General features: G+C 37.8%; 1 protein-coding gene across 1 annotated transcript; it reads right to left on the reverse strand.

The window, feature by feature from the left end:
* Window positions 1-456: 456 nt before the first annotated feature.
* Window positions 457-1988, reverse strand: LOC149848521 (uncharacterized). Its single transcript, XM_090004598.1, has 3 exons — window positions 1763-1988; window positions 1135-1370; window positions 457-990 (listed from the first exon to the last, which is right to left on the reverse strand). The coding sequence occupies exons 1-3, from the start codon at window positions 1986-1988 to the stop codon at window positions 457-459; spliced, it is 996 nt and encodes a 331-aa protein (XP_089860724.1).
* Between the last annotated feature and the right edge of the window lie 18779 nt (window positions 1989-20767).

Consider the following 20767-nt stretch of genomic DNA (forward strand, 5'->3'; position numbering starts at 1 on the left):
AAGGCATTGAAGTCGATTTCAAGATGATGGTCTCAGTCAGTTTTAAACCTAATCTTCATTTATTGTGTCCCATTGCCTTTTAATACATTGAAGATTAAATAATGATGTATTAGAGTTTATTAAACTTATTAATAAAGTATATAAATTATGTTAAAGACATCTATTCGTTTAGATCCACATAAACAAAAGTGTGGATCTATGGAGAGAGAGAGAGAGCATTTCTGTCATGATTACTTGAAAAAATAGAAGAAAGACATTTTAATGGTTAAAACACATGAAAAGGAAAACACATACAGCTGACAGGCTGTATTCCAAAGATGTAGGGTGATACAGTAGCACACTTAAAGTGTGCATTAATCACATTGCACCTGCAGATCGTCCCTCTTTATTCTACTAATGCAACGACTTCCACCACATTTTTAAATTTTTTAATGAAAACGCACTTCCCTTAAACTTTCATTTCTTGCAAACAATGCCACGACCGTTGAAGCTGCTTTTGCACTGCAGATCCTCATGATCAACCGCACCTTCCACCCTCATCGTCTCCCTGCCTTTAAACTGTGCTGCACCACAATCTGTGGTGAAGAGCCCCGATGACAAAAACTCACGATCCCCGCCCAACACCGGCATCTTCACACCCATCTTGACTCGGCTCTGGTAGTTGTCTGCATACGTCTGGCCCAGAACGCCATTAACGTTCCCGCTTAGGGAGTAGAATTTGAAGGTCAAGTCCAGATGGCCAAAGCAATCATCATCTGTTATCCCATAATGGTGGATCCTGGACTCCTCCTTGCCAATGGGAACCACTCTGGCTGAGATCTTGAACTTGTTGGGTGCTTCTATGACAACCTCATTAGTTCTGGCTGAGCGAGTGATAGTGAGGACAGATGATGCGGTCGTCCATTGGGCCTCCTCTGTCGTAGGAAGGAAAACAGGCTCATCATCGAAAACAATGGTAAGTTGATCAATGGCATCATCCCATTGTGCAACCTACAAAAGATTAGGACAAGATGTTTTTTCTATGAGGAACATGAGGTAAAAATCTCTCTCTCTCTCTCTCTGTCTCTCTCTCTCTCTCAGAGGCTGGATTCTAATGTTGGTAGTCCCTTTGCTTTTTTGAAATAATTGATTTACCTTCTTAGCACCAATGAAGAGTTTGTGTTCATCAAACAGGACACCAATGGATTGAACCCAAGTGAAATCACGTTTCATGCCTTCCCCTCTCTTTCCGATGAAGTGGCCGTTGATGTGGAGGTTGGTATCGGAGACCAAGCAGAAATCCCTGTCCTTCTGGCCGTGGAAGTAGAAGGTGATGCCATCGCCACCAATGAAGCGGGGGTCGTCACAGACTGCACCAGGCTCATCGCAAGCTGCAAATTGATCACCATAAGTATATTGTCTAAACTGTGTGCGCACACCAAACATCTAAACGGAACACGGATCATGTCTAACTCTCCTGGATCTAAACTGTTAGTCGGCCCTGAGACGAGTTAGTCAAATTTCAGATACAGTTTGTATACACATTTTCGATCCCTTCTGGGCCATTGGCCAAGCGAGTTAACAAGGTTCTCTCCCTTTTCTTAATTTGAGAAAAAAAGGAGACAACCCACATAACCAATACTGACTGATGGAATATGCTATGTTAAATCAATGTCATCCACTCTTGCAAGAATATTAGATCGTCCATTCAATGGGCTTGCTTAACGTTCATAAGCACCAGCTGCATGAAGACAATTAGTGAAGTTGGTGAAGGGACACTTACAGCAAACGGCTTTGCACAGTTTGCAGTGCGCTTTGCAACTTCGAGGGCACTCATTAGGGCACTCATACTGATTCCCGTAGCCTTTCGTCCCTCTGTGCCTGCACGAAACCTTTTTGCGACCAGATCCGGAAGATCCCCAATGATCCGATTTGCCTTCTGCTGCAGCCAACCTCATGAAGACGAGTAGCAGGAGAAGGCAAACGCCCATGCTCTTTGATGAGACCATCTTCTCAATTTGCCTCTTTTAACTCTTTGGAAGAAGTAGCTTCCAATTGTTGTGTGTTTTTGCAACTCCCTAATTCATCTACTTATAGGGTTGAGGGACAATATTCAATGCATGAGGATAGATATTGAGTCTGGATCACAAGGCAAACAACTAAATTTGTTTAAAAATTAACCTAGTCTGTATATGCCTTGCACGAATACAGCCCAAAGATCTAAAAATATGCAGTTTTCAATCCAAGCTACTATTTTATATTATAATATATGGAGTTAATTGGATGTAAACGGTCCTCGCACGGCCTCTATGAACCTCTAACCCATGTTGGTCGTTGAGCACAGACGTGAACTTTCTTTTATAAACAAAAAAAAGAAAGAAAAGAAAAGCACAGACCTAGCCTCTAGGAAGGATATTTGACAATTTGTTGTTTAGTCAGTCGATTCTTGTGAGCCTAATCTGAACAAACTTTGGTCAGATTGTAGATTCTTCGTTTGTTCTCTTTCATTCCGTAACAGCAAGTGATATCTCATCACTTGCTACTGTACTGTAATGGTTTTATTCCGATATGTTATGAATGATATCTTCTTTCAAAAAATAACAAAACCGATAAGCAATATGATCTCATGACCATAGTTACCAAAGTAAAAGGTGGCTACGAGAAACGATGCGTGAAACATGAAGCCAGAAGCAATTCAGAGGTGCAAGCAATTAAAGGAAGAAGTGGCAATAGAAGCCTGTAGGAAGAAACATAAGACAGATGAAAACTTTGTTTTTCATTGAATGCATCTTTTCTAAATTTTTTTACAAAAAATATGCATTATGTATGCAAGTGTATCATATTTTTTTTTTTTAAAAGAAAATACAATTCTTCTAACATTGAATGCACCTTCCCTCTAATGTTTCATGGCCTTCCCCAGATCCCATAGTGGATAAAGACAACTTTTATGTTGCCTGCAGTCTAGCTAGAAAATGTTTCCTAGAGTACTATGATCAGGTTAGGAAGGATAAACCTCCCTAATGGTGCGTATGATGCAATGAATCTTGGGATCGTGTAACTGGTCAGGCTCAGCCTAATTAACCCCAGCCCGCCAATCCAAAAAAAAAAAAAATTAAGTGCACTTCCTACACATGAAGTAAGTTTTGATTTTCTCATAAAGTTTTAGAATCAAGAAAAAAGTCTGAAATTCCAAAATTTTCAAAAGCTTCTAGTAAACATGCTCAGGGCACGGCTTCGACGTGGGAGGTTGTCATTGAAAAGAAAAAGGGGCCTACCATTTTTGCGAGACTATATTTTGTTGTAGAATCAATTCAGTAACTTTTGATTTTATCTTAGGAAAAATGAGCTTTCTAGTTTCTCATAAAGTTTTTGGAAGCATCAAAGAAGTACATGATTTGAAATTCCAAAATTCTCAAAAGCTTCTAGCTAGGTAACATGCTGAGGGTAGCCCCAAAGGGGTTTGGCTTAGTGGGATGGGACCTAGGCTGCTAGGTGGTCTAGGTTCAAATCCCATGGACGTCACCCCCCTTACATAAGCGGAAGCGCATCAACTCTTTGAGAGCAAGGGGTAAGCTCACAGAGTTTTACACTGTCAGAATAGCGACCGTAAGTATGGCAGGCAAAGCCAGTGCCGGCTATGTCTGTCTGTGATCCTGTGGGTAGTTTCTCCGTATAAATATCAAAAAGCATGCTTGGCACGGATTCAACATGGGAGGTTGTCATTGGAGAAAAAAGGGGCCTACCATTTTTGCCAGATTATATTTTGTTGCAGGACTATTTATGGTCACATATAAAGTCCAACCAGAATAAAGCGTAATAAATTTTGGTTCTGGAATGGACCAACCAAGCTCCAACTCTTTGTTTTTTTTATCTTTTGAGGAGGAGATCATAAAGAAGATTAGAAAGTAACCGGAAAATGTGGTTCTTATAGAATCTCTTCACGATCTAAGTCATGCAAGCATGTTCTACATCACACTGTTCTCTCACTATTGCAAGGCACTGGATGGATGAACATTGCCACACACATAATCTTTGATAGCATATATTTTATTTTACCCATGAACTGGAAATTGTGGAGAGATACTTCTTTTGTTGTGAGACACTCTTAACCTACATCTACGGTGTCCGATTAAGTTGCAACAACTAGCATCCATGAGTAATTTAACCCATTGACACTGCAGTGCATACCGAATATGGGTAGAGGGCATCACACTCTTTAAGATGGCATTCACTTGGCCAGTTTTAGACAAGGCAATGGCCAAAAAATGGTAAGAGTATATAGGGGCTGCCTATAGAAACAGTTCCATATATATTTGCTACTCTCGTGTAAGGAATCCCATAGTAAAAAAATATAATATTTTTAAATTTTTTATGTTTTTGCACATTAACCCTTCATATGTGATATATATTTTTGGGTAAGTAAAAATCAGTGCGTGGCCTTGTTATTCCAATGTGTACATAAGATTTTTTAGGCATTGAAAAATCCACAGGCGCCCGTAAAATGTACTAAATTTTCAACCCTTATAAAATTGCACTTTTACGTCAAAAATTATGTTTTAAGAGTCAACTCTTACTAATTTGACCATATATAATTCATGCAAACATGTCTTTTTGAGTCGAAAAAAATTAGTGCATTTACAACCACCGTCTTTTGCATCGCCAGAAAATCCTGTACACAGGTTGGATTCCGGCGAATTAAAAGGTGGTTCCTACAAAAAACCATGTAGATTACATCCATAGAGCCATTTGGATGAAGAAAAAAACCAAAAATAAAAGAAATGAAGTTTCACTGAGTTGATCTGGCTTAGTCACGAGTCAAACCTTCCTGAGTCGCTGGGTTTGAAAGCACCGTGAGCTATACCATTGATACAGAAGTAGGTTAAAGAGTGGCTCACAACAAAGAAGTCTTTGCACAATCTCCAGCTCACCTGTCAAAAAAAATGATAGCAAAGATTATGTGATCGACAATATCAGCCTATTGATCCTAGGCGAGCACGATGGGTGTTCCTTTGGTGAACTTAGCTTTTAACATCATGGCACATGGGTGAGGATTTGCAATGTTTCTATTATCGGATGAGGTCAGAAACTGGAGTGCGGATTCATCTCAAATGGCAGGACTTATCCACGGACTGGGTAGGGGATTGCAGAGCTATCTTCTCCTAATGATGGTCTTCTCTACCAGACTGATTATTTATGGTTGTTGTTACACTCGCTTTGTGGGTGTGTGTTTGTGTTCGGGTGGGTGTCTACGTTTTCGGGCAAGTGTGTGTCCTTCTTCGCATATGTGTGTACGGATGTGAATGTGTGTGTTTGTGTGGGTGTGGATAGCACCGGGTGTGTGGGTTCCTTTGAGTGCGGGTTGGTGTGATGAGTAATTGTGTGGGCTGTGTTACAGGGTGTGTGCATTTCTTAGAGTTTGCATGTGTACCAGCGGGTGGGTGTGTTCTTCTGTATGTGTGTGGTTGGGTCTGTTTATGTGTGTATGAGTCGGTAGGTATGAGTGTGTGAGTTGTGTTCTCAAGCAGGTTCGTGTTCGTGATGATTGTGGACCTGAGGCGTTACTCCAATCTCATTGTGGATCCTTCATTTTGATGTGCTCCACCCCTTGCTCGTTGTTGGTGTTGCATCAATTCCATCTGCTACTGAGTAATTTAACCCATTGACACTGCAGTGCATACCGAATATGGGTAGAGGGCATCACACTCTTTAAGATGGCATTCACTTGGCCAGTTTTAGACAAGGCAATGGCCAAAAAATGGTAAGAGTATATAGGGGCTGCCTATAGAAACAGTTCCATATATATTTGCTACTCTCGTGTAAGGAATCCCATAGTAAAAAAAATATAATATTTTTAAATTTTTTATGTTTTTGCACAATAACCCTTCATATGTGATATATATTTTTGGGTAAGTAAAAATCAGTGCGTGGCCTTGTTATTCCAATGTGTACATAAGATTTTTTAGGCGTTGAAAAATCCACAGGCGTAAAATGTACTAAATTTTCAACCCTTATAAAACTGCACTTTTACGTCAAAAATTATGTTTTAAGAGTCAACTCTTACTAATTTGACCATATATAATTCATGCAAACATGTCTTTTTGAGTCGAAAAAAATTAGTGCATTTACAACCACCATCTTTTGCATCGCCATAAAATCTTGTACACTCTTAACCTACATCTACGGTGTCCGATTAAGTTGCAACAACCAGCATCCATGAGTAATTTAACCCATTGACACTGCAGTGCATACCGAATATGGGTAGAGGGCATCACACTCTTTAAGATGGCATTCACTTGACAAGTTTTAGACACGGCAATGGCCAAAAAATGGTAAGAGTATATAGGGGCTGCCTATACACATGAGTGTACAGAAACAGTTCCATATATATATATATATATATATATATATATATATATATATATATATATATATATATTTTTTTTTTTTTTTTGCTACTCTCGTGTAAGGAATCCCTTAGTAAAAAAATATAATATTTTTAAATTTTTGATGTTTTTGCACATTAACCCTTCATATGTGATATATATTTTTGGGTAAGTAAAAATCAGTGCGTGGCCTTGTTATTCCAATGTGTACATAAGATTTTTTAGGCATTGAAAAATCCATCAGGAGCCCGTAAAATGTACTAAATTATCAACCCTTATAAAATTGTACTTTTAAGTCAAAAATTATGTTTTAAGAGTCAACTCTTACTAATTTGACAGCTGCCTTACGTTATGTATCATATTGTATGTAACAGACTAGCACTAGATCTGATTTCATTTTATGTTTTTCTTTTGTTTTCTGCAATCTACTGGATAGTGATATCCAGATGCCTTTCCTGATTTATTTTATTATAACAATGCACCCGTCTTCAACCTACCACAGTCTCTTCTTCTCTCTTTTTTTTTCCACATCTTCTTCTGCTTCTGCTTCATCTTCTATCTTTTCTTTTGATCTTCTCCTAATCGGCTGAAGGAGAAGGTCGACCTCACCCTATAGCAACAGTCAAAACCCCTCTCCTGCTTCGATTAATAATTCAGTAAGCATTTCCTTTCCTGGGTTTTCCCCTTGGGTTCTTTTTTTTTTTAGTTTTTTTTTTCTGACATCATCTACGCACTTCCGGTAGTGTTGAGTTGCCTATGCAACATCAACCACTCCTGTGCAAAAATAAAAGGTGCATACAGATTCCAACATTTCCCTTTTATTTTGTAATTTATTTATTTTTTTCATGCTATCAGATTTGGTAAGGCTATATAGTTCTTTCAAATTTCAAATCTGATCTTGTTAATTTTCAATTTTATCATTCTTTGATTTCTTGTTCATGTTATAATCCTTAGATTCTAACACTTTCTATTTGTTTTCTTTGTAATTCATTCTGATCTTTCCTCAGTTTATATGAGTTCAGATAGGTGTTTAGACTAATCCTCCCTCATATTTCATTATTAACCCTTCATACATACCATACATACCCTGTACCTTCGAATTTTGTATCGCAATAATATATCTCTCTCCTCAACCACCCAAAATCCTCCTTTGAATGCATGACTCAATCAGGCCAAATCATCTATACATGGAGCAGAGGTCGATTCGGTGCAAATGGACAGTAGAGGTCAATAGGTCGTGAGTTGGTAGCAGAGGTCAATATACATTTCGTGCCAGCATATGTTTGTTCGCCCAATACCCATATAATGTCACCGATTACCTAGCATCTACATTCAGCACCTGTTTTCAGGCTTCATCTAGATCCAATCCTAATCTCCCATTGACCCTTGATTTTTTTTTTTTTAGATTGTTGTCTTCATTTTGGAAATTCAATTTCCTGTTTCTATTTTACTATTTGCATTTGGATTAGGCTAACATTATAATTCTCTCAGAAACTTTCCATCATGACAGATGATTAAAACTTGTTGTAACAGGAATTCGCATCTGCTATCCTTTTATTCCCTTTTGAGTTATTACGATTTTTTATTGTCACTTCTACCTCTCCCATACATGTTTTATATGAATTAACACATGCATATCGTCCAACCATAGTGGCTGTTAAAACTTCTGTGTGATTACTATAGAATCTCCACTCATTCATCTGATAGGCCCTTACAGCTCTTCATTCAAATACTGTCATTGTGCATTTCAGTTCATTTGACCTTTTTAATGCATGATTATTGTGGTAATGCCATTCTTGTTCCTTTTAATCGGTCTGGTCTTTCTTTCAATCAGAGTTCGTTATTCTTGACAAAGTGTAAGACTGGCGTGCTTGGCCTACCCACTCTTGAGCTATTTACAGGAGATCTAGAGATGCGCAAATTACAGAAGAGCAGTGAGAAGGTCTCCCTTTTTAGACCTGAAGAGCAGGGTTTAAAGAATATAATCAGTAAACGTCTATGCTACAACAGGAGAGTGGTTTGAGGTATCAAGAATAAAGATGATCTTTCATCCAAAAGACATTAGGGATTAGACGAAGTCAAATCTCAAATTGTTTTCCTGCTATAAGCTCACGTCGGGGGTTGAGTTAGAATATATAAAAATTTTCCACAGTTGGTAATGATACCCAACTTGTCATATCAGTACACACTCATTCATTTTATTAAATCCTGTAGCATGAATTATACTTCTAAAAAGGGTCATATATTACATCCATTTTCTGGTATGTCGTCCATCAAGTAGTAACCCAGCATCACATTACTATTACTTAAATGTTCCTGTTGTATGACAAAGGCCATCACTCGTGAATCACGAATTTATGTGCAGGGGTTGATTTAAAATCTTTTGTCTTTGGTCGTTCGTCATTGATAACATTATCTTCTGTAGGAATCAGTTTGCTATTGCAGAAATCGTGAAGATCATTTCATCGTTGTTGGAGTATTTTTTATGCTACCCTTCATCCACTGGGATATTGTATTAACATACCATCAGGTTACTGTTATTTGCTATATCTTTAATGATCTGATGTATTGTTTGTTTCTTGCAAGAGAGGTCACAGGACATACAGAATTTCAAAAAGCAAGTTGCAGTATGGGAATGATGTTCTGATGAAACGGCAAAACCAGGTAGGTATCCTTGTTCTATACATTCCTGCTCTAAATTCAGATACTTGCCCCAGATTTTACATCCAAATTAGCTATAAACTATTCACATGCTTTTTAATAGATATAGGATATGAAGAAGATTTGTTGAAATCCCTGAAAACGGTTGAATTTCCTCCTGTATGACTATGTTCTAAATTTAGAGGTCACTAACAAGTTTTGGTTTACTGCATGATCACTATATAGGAGTTGGTTTATTGATCGATCTACTATACCACGCCCCTATCATACTTGCCTATGCCCACTTCAATAGTCATCTACCTCTCTGTTGATCTTGTGGTTCATCACACAACCTTCATTTAGCTCCACAAAAATTTGCACCTTTTCTTTTTCTCTTTCAAACTCACCCTCAACACCTTCATTGTCCAGCCACCACCTGCCATTCATATACCTTTCATTTGCACGCCTTCCAGCCATTTCGCCACCTCAAATTCCTGCAACAAAGTCTCTTATTCTTCCTCTTGTCAATAGGTCCATGTAAATGACCTTCCAGCAATCTCAAAGTGCCAATACAACCTAGTAATTCATAACCACAAGCAGTCACAGAATGTTTCTGCTAGACTATCTCAAAATGCAAATTACTCCTATCTGCTATCACAAAAGGGGTAATTCATCAAACCCCAGGACATTACTAATCTCAGTCATAATGATGGATACTCCTTCAGAAGGAGCTTCCAAAAAGCTTGTTCTTGTGGTTATTGATTTTACTGTCTATAATGGGATCTATAACTGTCAAACTCATTCTTGAAGTCGTTCACTGTCCTATCATACTTGTGAATTGTGGTCATCTTTGGGCCAGCTGCTGCCTCCACATCCCTGCTATGGCCCCTTTTACCGATTTACTATTTCGCCTTCATCAATGCACAGCCTACCTTCATAACTACACCACTATTTTCATTCTTCAATACTCATTCCATCTACTACATAGTGGTTGGATCTGTGGCTTTTACAGCAATAACATATACTCTATCCTCATTTCATCTCATCCATTCCCCCTTTTGCTTCAGTTCCTTCTGCAGCATCCTATATCTTTACCCACTATATTACACTCACCTATATTCATTTCCAGCACCTCTCTGCATTCTCCCATTTGTATAGGCAGAAATACTTAGGCATCTTGCACACCTTGTAATGCATAAAATTATATCTCTGCATCTGTGTCATATATATATATATATACATATGAATTACTCTCCATCCTTCCCCACCTTAGATCACAAAATATCACTTCATTTAATATTAAGCATAAGGTAGGTATGTGAATATCCCATCATTTTCATCTCTAAAATCAAAGTAATGTTCATAATTCTACTCCATTTTCATACTAACTAAGTGCTTTGCAGGAAATACATGGAAAATTGCCATTTTCTTTCTTAGAATTAGAGATCCTTGTAAATTTTGAATTAAATTCAAGATCATGATAGCTAGACATTAATGAGAAAGTTTTACTTTCTAGTTTAGATTATAAATGAGCATTGTAAATATCATAAATTGCTTGTTTTCATACTTTTTGCCTTCATTTTTCAAAAAAAATCACAATGGTGAAATACGAATGACACAAGCACCATTTTAATAAGAGATAATTAATCCTAAGAAAATGACCCACATTGATTGCTATAGTCAAAATGTGGACAATGCTTAGGATTCTTATCTTTTATGAAAAAACATTGGATCCACACTGGATCTCCTTTTCAAAAAATCATCATCTTTTCAAATATTTTCCTTCCTTTATTAAAGTTTAATTTAAAATTAACTCAAGATATATATCAATGGCCATAGTCAGAATATATTGAAAGTAAATTTCATTTTAAACTCTCTAAAGGCACCAGAATGTATTTTATTCTTTACTTGAATTTAATAAGATTACTATATAATACATTCAATGACCATAGTCAGGGATGTATTATATTTTTAATCTTATTTCAATTCATTTAAAGAATGAGATATGACTTTTAAAACCAAATTTCAAAATTCTTTAATTCATTTCACCATTTAGGATAGAATTATATCATATTTTCAAAACATTCTTTTCCAAAATCAAGTGATTTTTGAGATATATTCTTCAATTCATCAATCCTATCTCATCTTCAAGATTCAAAATTCGATTTCAAAGTCTAATTTGACTTTAAAATTTCAAATTCATTATGTACTAAAACTTCAATTTCCAATTTAAAACAAATTTCAAAGTTCAATCTTGAAAATTTTTTATTCCTCTTCTGATTTCAAATCCAAATCTTCAAAGTCTTGACTCTCAAATTTATAATCAAAATTTGAAGTTGATTATAAATCTCAAAATTCGATCTTTCTCAAGTTTTTCAATCCGGTTTTTTTTTTCAAAAACCCAGATCCATTTTTAGAAATCGTTTCTTCACTCTATTCATCAGTAATACTTGGAGATTTCAAAAATCATTTTTGAAAAAGCATACATCCTTGCATTTTGCACAAGCATGATTCTTTGTGCATTTAGATTTAGAATAAATTCTTAGATAATCTTTTAGCAAAGCAAAAAGGCATGAATTTGATCTTTGGTTCGATTACCCTTGGTAAAGGCGCCAGGAACGGTCGATCCTCGTACCGACGAGTGAGCTCTGTCTCCCAATCTTCCCGCAAACATTTCAAAAATGGAGGCGAGTAATCTTTAAAATCTTTTCAAAATTAAGGTCAAGTAAGACCTTCGCAAAAGAGTTCTTCTCTCACTCTTTCTTTTCTCTTCCCTTCTCTCTTTTTTTTTGTCTTTTATTTTCTCCTCCTTCAAAAGGAGAAAATAGAGGTTAGAAAGGAAAAAGAGAAGGAAGAGAGAGAAATACCAAGAGAGGAAAAATTTTGCAATGATCACAGTTTTGGCGACCGTGATGTGACTCATTTTCGTCCGGTTGAATTTGTGCCTTTTGCTTTGCTTTGATATTGTCTAACTTTTTATTCTACAAATGTCAGCTTCATTTCCATGCAAACCTTAGGAGCCTAGATTATGTCCTAAGCTGACATAATGCATATAGGATCTAAGTATGGTTTGGTAGGACCATGTTTAGGAGATTATTTCATGTTCACATTAGACTTAGGTATGAAATACAACTCTCCTCAATTCTAGGGAATGAATGCAAAACAATGTGTGCAAGTGTATGCTTCTTTTTATTTTAATCTATCTCTTAGGACTTGCATTAGAGACATCTGATTTCTTGCATGTTGAACATGTTTTTGAAAACCTCCCTACCTATATTGTCCTGTTCTTCATGTTGCTGGGTTGTCTCACTGAACCATAGTTTGAGAGAGAGTCTCACAACTGGGCCACTTATTTGGGTTCGCGCCCCTCTACCACGTACCTAAGGGCCATAGTCCAAGGTATATCAGTAGGTGCTTAAGGATGTTGGAAAGCCATTACCTTATAAATAGAGAAATATTTCTATGCCACGTACTTCGAGCCTCGGCTTGAGTATATTGGCGTATCTTGATTGGAATCAGATGATCTAAACCTTAGAATTAGGATTAAGGTCCTATGAGCCATTTTCAAAATTTGCATCTAGAGTCAGCTTCTAGGGAGTGCTATTTTGTGCACCATTGCTTGTGTAAATTCATTCTTTTGTAGATATTATCTTGAAAATTCTTATTTTTTAAAACCCTGGGTATTTATTTCATAAAAATTCTTTTATTTTCTCAAATCCAGCATTGTATATTTCTTATTTTTTTATTCTTTCATTTCTTAAAACTTTGGACATATCTTTTAAATTTTTTCCTTTCTTGCAAAAGGTCTAGGCATATTTCCTTCTTTTCTTCTGATTTATTTAATTTTCTTTTGATCCTGCCTGCAATTTGTTCAAAAATATTCAAGGTCTTGTCATCCATCTTTAAAAATACTCGTCCTCGTATGTTTCATCTTCTTCATATAAAATCCTTTTTATCAAGATATCTCTTCTCAAAATCTTTTAAATATCTCCTTTATCGTCTCTTTTTCCCAAAAAACTCCTTGAGTTTTAATCCTTCCTTTATTCTACAGAAAGCATCAACATTTTATCATGGTTCAAACAAGAGCAGAGAGAAGGGCAGCTCAGCAGCACAATGACAGCGAAGTGGAAGAGATGAACTCTTCCAGGTTGTCCCGAAAACATGATTCAGATGAGGATGATGTTGACCCGGCGATGTATAAAATCTTTCAACAGATGATGGCAAAAATGATGTCCGAGCAAGCTGGTGCAAGTTCAAAAAAGACATCCTCTAAAACCAAGGTCAAGAGGAAGCCAGTAAAAAAACATGTCACGATCAACAAGAAGAAAATTCAGCAGGACAACACCTGAGAGGGTTCAGAATCAGCAGGAGAGGATTCCGAAGAAGAGCAGTTTGTATTCGTCCCAAAACATCTGCGACAACTCAAGAAAGTGGCAGAAGAACCTGAATCAGTCAACAAGCCTAAAGATGGGATCCCGACAGAAGACTCGATTCAAGTATTGACTAAGATGGTCAAAGATTCGCAGATTCGAGATAAGGGAAAGAGGGTATATACCAAACAGGACTTCTATCTCGGTTTAGATGGGGACAGTAGCTTGGAAGACCTCCCAAGAAAATTCATTAAGTTTGATGGGTCCGGCAACCCAAAAGCTCACCTTGCAATGTTCTTCGCGGAATGTGCTAGATTCAGTGAAGACAACCATGCTCTTTTCTTGTGCTTTCCTCGCAGTTTAGAAGGTGTAGCAGCAAAATGGTATGCGGAGCACATCAACCTTGTCGAGTTGCAAAATTTTGATAAAGTTGTTAATCTGTTTGTGGAAAGATTCATGTTCAATACTGAGGCACTGCCAACCCTCAATCACCTGTATAACCTGAAACAAGAGAATAAAGAAAAGGTCATAGACTTCATTCGGAGGTGGAGAGATACCTGCAATAAGATGCGGACCCCCATTTCAGAGGAGCACGCACTTCAAGTTATCTTGAACAACTTTTCTCAGCCTCTCAGAAGCCTCATTTCCACTTACCCATCAAAATCATTCAAAGAGCTTATTGAACGAGTTGAGTGGCTCGAGATGGGGATAGACAATGGAAATTACGAGGGCATCACTCTCGTCAAGAACGGTCAAGACCTCAAAAAGAAGGTGAATTATACATTTTCAGCTAACTCTCGGGGCAGTAGCAGCAAGGATAGCACGAACAAGCAGATGGGGCAGCGAGAGGAACCCTCCAAGAAGAATGACAAGCCAGTTCTAGCCAAGCAGAAGGAGAAGATAAAATGTGAAGGTTGGGGTTATGACCACGAATTCACTGCTCTGGAACAATCCCTCGAGCATGTTCTGGAGTATATGTTGAGCAAAGATATGATTAAACTTCCGAGAGTTGTTGATCCTCCGGTCTCCCTGAGAAAATGGAAGGACAAGTTCTGCAAGTTCCACTGAGCAGTAGTGTAAACACTCCAAATTTTCACTCACCTCCCCAACATTTCCACCAAGCATCAACATCCAGCCTCTGAAATCGCTGGAGAGCAAAATGGTCATTTTCTGAGCCGGACCTTGCAAAAGTCCAAATTTCATCTGCAGCTCTCAAAATTTCTCTAACTTTAACTCAGATGTTCAAGATTTTACTCCTGACAGGAGACAGACATCTCCAAAGTCTTGATTCAAGATTGCATTACATAAGACATGACATTGCATATCATTGCATGAGCATTTCAAATCACTGCACTGCACAGCATGTCATTTCGAGGTCCAGAACTCTTGATTTCAAAATTTTCAATCCAGATTAGAATTTCAACTCTTTTCAAAATTGATTTCAAAACCCTGGGTCTTCAAAATTATCAATTTTTCCCATTTTACCCCCAGGACTCTGAATTTCAAAATATTTCCTCAGGAAAACCATCTGGATAGTTTTCAATATGGATTTGAGTCACTTCACCTCAGATTTTGCCCTTTTTGACAATTTCAAATATCTTTCTTTTACAAAATCGCCCTACAAGGGCCAACTCTTTCCAAAATTCTTGTTTTGCCCATTAGTCCAGATTTTATGAAAATTCCAAAAAGAAGTTGTGGTTTTATCCTTATTTCAATAAAGAAGCAATGTGGGACCCACACTGAGGTGGTGTCACACAAGCTTTCCTTTTGAAAAATTTGAATTTTGAAAAACCCAAAAATATAGGAGCCTTGTCCCCTGGATTGGTGCCACTTGTCCTTTCTCTGTCCTCCCATTTACCTGCCATGTGTCAGCATAGGGTTCACCTAGAATTGACGCCACATGTGTCATTTCAAAGAACACCAGAAGATGCCAAGTGTCATAGGTTGTCCTGTCTAGAAAAAGTGGAGTTTGTCTCCTCTGAGGTGGCGCCACTTGAAGTGTGTCTCCTGCAGGGGACACGTGTCAACCCCTCCTTCCTTCTAGAAAAGTAGCCTGACACATGTCCTCTCCCTATTTTTTTCAGAAAAGTAGGAAACATGTGTCACTCCTAAATTCCTACAGAAAAGGTAGGCTTGTCTCCTCTGAGGTGGCGCCATCTGGAGTGTCTCCTGCAGAGGACACGTGGCAAGCTCTCATTTCCTCAGAAAAAGCAAGTGCCATGTGTCATTTCCTGCTTTCTTCAGAAAAACTAGAATTCAAAAGTTCAAAACTCCTCATAGGTGGCGAAAATCCTGAACTTCTACCTTTTTCATCTTATCTGAGATGGCGCCACATGGCTTGGCCCACCTTCTCTCCCCTCTGCCACGTGTCATTCTCTGCTTCTTTCAGAAAAAGTAGAGGACACATGTCTTCTCCCTACCTCTTTCAGAAAAGTAGGAGACACATGTCACTCCTGGCCTTCTTCAGAAAAAGCAAACCATTTAAAATTCAAACAGGGCACTAGGTGGCGAAAATTCAGAGCTCTGATTTCCCAAATGGCCTATGAGAGCGCCACATGTCCCTTCCCTCCTTCTCATCCCTCTGCCACGTGTCATCTTCTACTTCTTTCAGGAAAAGAAGGTGACACATGTCTCCTTCTCATTCCTTCAGAAAAAGTAGAGGACACATGTCCTCTCCCTACTTTTTTCAGAAAAGTAGGAGACACATGTCACTGCCCTCTTTTTCCTCCCTCTTGCCACATGGCATTGTAGGAGCCACCCTGAGGTGGCGCCACATGTCCATCCTCCATTCCTTCAGGGCCAACCTCCATTTGAATTTCAAACTTCCCCTTTAGGTGGCGCCATTTGAGAAAGCCTCTCCAGGCAGCTGACACTTGTCTGCCACATGTCCAGATCTCCTTTCTCCAGAAAAGGTAGAATTCAAATTCCTCTGAGGTGGCGCCTTCTGAGTCCACTGCTCTGACCTTTCGACATGTGTCAAACACCTTTTGAGGTGGCACCATTCCAGGACTCCACTTGGCTCCATTTTTATTTTTTATTTTATTTTTAATAAAGGTAGCCCACCATGAGGTGGCGCCACCTGAGGACTCCCTACAAAAAGTGAATTTGAAATTCAAACTCCAAGAGAGCACCCTCTGAGGTGGCGCCTTCTGGGAGTTCCCTGCAGAGAGAATCAAGCAAACTTTTGAAAAATTCCAAATTCCCCCTGCTGAGGTGTCTCACCCACAAAATTTCCATTTTTTTTATTTTTCTCAAAAATTAAAACACCTTTTGAGGTGGCGCCACCCGAGGGCTCTCTGCAGAAGACAAATTCGAATTTCAAACCCCTCAGATGGCACCCCCTGAGATGGCGCCACATGGAGGGCTCAGATTGAGCCTGTTTGAATTTCAAAAATTTTCAGAAAATTTATAAAAACAAGGGTTCACGCCCAGCCTAAAGGGGATCATTTTTTTTAGCTCTGGTGAACTTGGAAAATCCGACCTAGCCTTCCTAGAATCAGATTTTGAACTGTGGAAATCGTGCCCCCTTTGGCGCATTGAAGAAGGTGGAGTAGAGCTCGTGCTGTGGTCAATCCGATTCCAACAGAGCTCGATTTTGGTGGACCATCCGAAGCCCGGAGCAAAGAACGAAGGAAGCTCGCGATAGCTGCCCCTTTCAAGAGCTCCTACGTTGCGTAACAAAGCAAGGTGCACTTCTTTTCCCCTTGATGCGATTCTATAATTCGAATCGGGAGTCGTTTGAAGAAAGAGCTCATCCGAGGGATGGATTGAGCTATTCTCATAAAACGACATATATAAAAATGTTTTGTTATGCTTCCTTGATGATTTTTAACATTCATATAGTTAGCTAGGTTTAATTTGCATTTTATTTCATTCATTTAGCATATTTCATGAATTAATTAGGATTAATTTAGCCTTTATTTCAATTCTGCTTATTTTCAGTAGGTCTCTGTTTTTGTCAGTCAGTCCACACGTCATTTCATGCATTTGTTTTTTATTAAAAATCCCAAAAAAATCACGAAATGCGCCCTTAGGTGTCCCTAAAATTTTTCCAAAATTTCGGAGACATTTGGATTTGTTTACTGCAGTAAACATTCAAAATGGCAAGTCGGGTTTTGTTACCCGGGATACGTTTTGAAAATCATTTGCCGATTGTAAAATCGAGATATCCCTCATGGGAGATCCGATTTTCAATCCAAAAGCTGTTCTGAACTCGGGAGCATGTCTAGTTTTTAATATGATTTGTTTAGATTTTTCTGATTTTTTTTAATGTCTGACACAAATCCGAGATGTCGGTACACGTGTCAGAGCCTAATTTGGGCCTCTGAGATCTTGGATCGACTTAGGGCTATGGTTTCTCTTTGTGTGTTGCTCCAAATCCGAAACTGTAAAAAGTGAAAGTGGTGTCCGAGATGTCCTCTGTTTGAATCTAAAAGCCTGTAATTTTTAGAACCGTTTTGACCTCTGCTTCGGATTTTTCTTGTCAGCCCCCTGTTTTGCTACATTTGTCTGTTCTGTTAGTTTAGGCAGCAATAGTTATATTTTTATCTGTGTTTCCGTTGATCAAATGCCAAAGTCATAAACATGAAAGTTGTTCATATAGATGTCGTGCATAACTCTGATTAATTGCATAAATTTCCATGGCCGTTTTGTATTTCTTTAGCATTTTTCATCAGATTAGTGTGATTTTTACCTCTGTCCGAACTAAATCTCTGTTATTGAACTCACCATGGCTCAAATCCCGAGGCTATAAAAACCAAAAATGTTCCATTTCGGGTCTTTTAGCAGTCTGCAAAATATCAGAAATTTCCATGGTGTAAATCTTGCGTTATCATATTAAACATTGCATTTGGTTCGGATCCATAGGCAAAATCCATCATTTTAGGACTTTCCTTGAATTGTAGCATTTAAATCATATCATTTCATGATTTTTAGCATTCTAGGCTGTTTATCAGAGTAAGTAGATGCTTCATACCGAATTTGGTGCAATTTGGAATCCATTTGAGGTTCGGATCATCCATAATACCAAAACAGGGTCCCGCAGGACCTAGATCCAAGCGAAAAACAAGCGAAAATCGTTATTTTTGATAAATTGCGAAATACCAAATTCTGATTTTACAGTCCTAATGTGTTTAGCAGCATGTCATCATGTCTCTTACTACATTTCATCATCATTTGATTCACTTTGAATTTCAAAATCTCAATTTTACCAAGTTTTCTTTCAAAAAACCCTGATTTTAAAGGTATAACTTTATAATTAGGGGTATTTTGGTCATTTTAACCTCAATTCCGAATTTCAAATTGTTTTTCACTGAATTTCTAGCATTTTCATCATTTCAAAATATCAAGGAAGCACGAGAATAGGGTTTATATCCAATTAAATCCAATAATTTCATAATATTATTGGAAAATCTTGGAAAAACCCACATATTTGAGCTAACCCAATTTCAAGTTTGGCAGGAACAATCAAAAGAAGGAGCTGAAGTCTGCAAATTTCTTTTATTTCCTTTATTTAGTGATGTAATAATTTTAGAATAAGAGAGTTAATTTCCTGCTTAGACTAGGATGCATGTCATATAGTTTGAATTTATGCAATATCCTGATTATATGATTCATGCATTTTATTTCAAAAGCACTATGGATGTTCACGAATGGCACGTGCACCAACTCTTAGGGAGTTGATGGACTCGGTGGGATCCATATTTACGGCCCTAGTCGGAATATGGACGAGACCCAGATCCATCATCTTTCTACTAGTCACATTGAGCCTACACTCTTAGGCTATCTTAAAATGCACATCATATTTCCAAAGTTTTCAAAATCATGTGCATCAAATCAACTAAATTCTGAACATATTCATGGCCACAGTCAGGATATGTGAAGGATTTATCTTGACTTAATGCATATTTTTCCAACAAATCTCTTAGAAAATCTTTTCAAAGTGCATTCATTCACTTATGTCATTTGCATCATAGAATCATTGATTTTCTCAAGATTTTCTCAAGAAAACTTCATTCTCAAGAAATCGATTTCTCAAGAAATTCTAAGGATTTTTCAAAATCGGTTTTCCAAAGACAAGCTTTTCCACAGTTTTCCCAGGAAAATGATATTTTCTTAAGATATTCAAAAGAGTTTTCCAATCTTTCTTCAAGATCCAAAATCGATTTCCGAGTATTTCAAAAAGGTAAAATTCCCAGGATTTTGATTCCCCAAGTTTTGAATTTCCTTCTCCAATGAGCTTTCCTATGAATTTCCATCATTTTCCTAAGAAAACTCTCAAAGTCCAAGTTTTCCTAAGAAGTGCTTCCCTTTTCAAAAAGTCCATCTTTTCTCAAGAATCACTTCCATTTTCCCAAGATTTTCAACTATTTCTGAATTTTCCACATCTTTATAAGCTTTCTCATGTTTTCAAAAACCCCTTTTTTATCTGAGTTTCCTGAGAAATTGACCTTTTTCCTGAGAGATTCTTTCCAACTCCAAATGTTTTTCTAAGCATACATCATGTTTTCCAACTGGCATTTTCCAAAATCTCATAGCACATGCCTGAATTCTCTATGCATTTAGGATAGAACATAACTTTGATAATTTCGCTAAGTTAAGCATAGTTTTGGTCCTTGGTTCGATTACCCCTGTTAAAGGCGGCAGGAACGGTCGAACCTCGTATCGACAGGTCGAGCCCCATCCCATGGATTTTCCCGCAATTTTCAAAACGGAGGCGAGTATTTCAAAACAATTTCCAAAATCCGGTCAAAGTTTGAATCGCGAAAGCGTTTCTCTCTTTTTCTCTTCCGCAAGGAAGGGAAGGCGGGGGAAAAATTTTGCGACGATAACAAGTAGGGCACGACACAGAGCACTGCTTTATCCTAAAGAACTTCATCCAGGATTGCATTGATAAAAATCTTCTGATAGAGAACAAAGAAGAAGAACAGCCAGCTGTTTTAACCAAGCCTTTCCCGGACCACTCCAAGAACTAATGATGCTGAAGTTTCTTTGTTTTTCTCCTTTTTCTTAGTAGTCATCTTGGAGGGGCAAGTCAGCCCCAGTCTTCTGTGATCTTTTTTTTATTGTAAATATCCAAGTTTTGTTTTCAGTCATTACTTATCAATGAAATGGCAATTTCCTTCCTATTTTTTATGTTCAATTCTCATTTTTTTCGTCATATTGGGGCATCTTTTATTGTTAAAATTACATTTACGCTTCAAAATATTCTTTTGCCATCAAATTCCTATGTTTTTCAGGATGAGGGCAAATCCCGACATCATCCGTGAGATAAATGATATTGCCTATGAGGGTTTTTCAAAATCGTAAAAAATCTGAAAAAAAAATCTGCAAAATTTTCATCATAATCACCAAAAATTTAAAATTTGACCCAATCTTCTTCCAAATCAACCAGTG

Source organism: Nuphar pumila, chromosome 1 (genome assembly GCF_984573655.1).
Source record: "Nuphar pumila chromosome 1, dmNupPumi1.hap1.1, whole genome shotgun sequence".
Classification (NCBI taxonomy): Eukaryota; Viridiplantae; Streptophyta; class Magnoliopsida; order Nymphaeales; family Nymphaeaceae; genus Nuphar; species Nuphar pumila.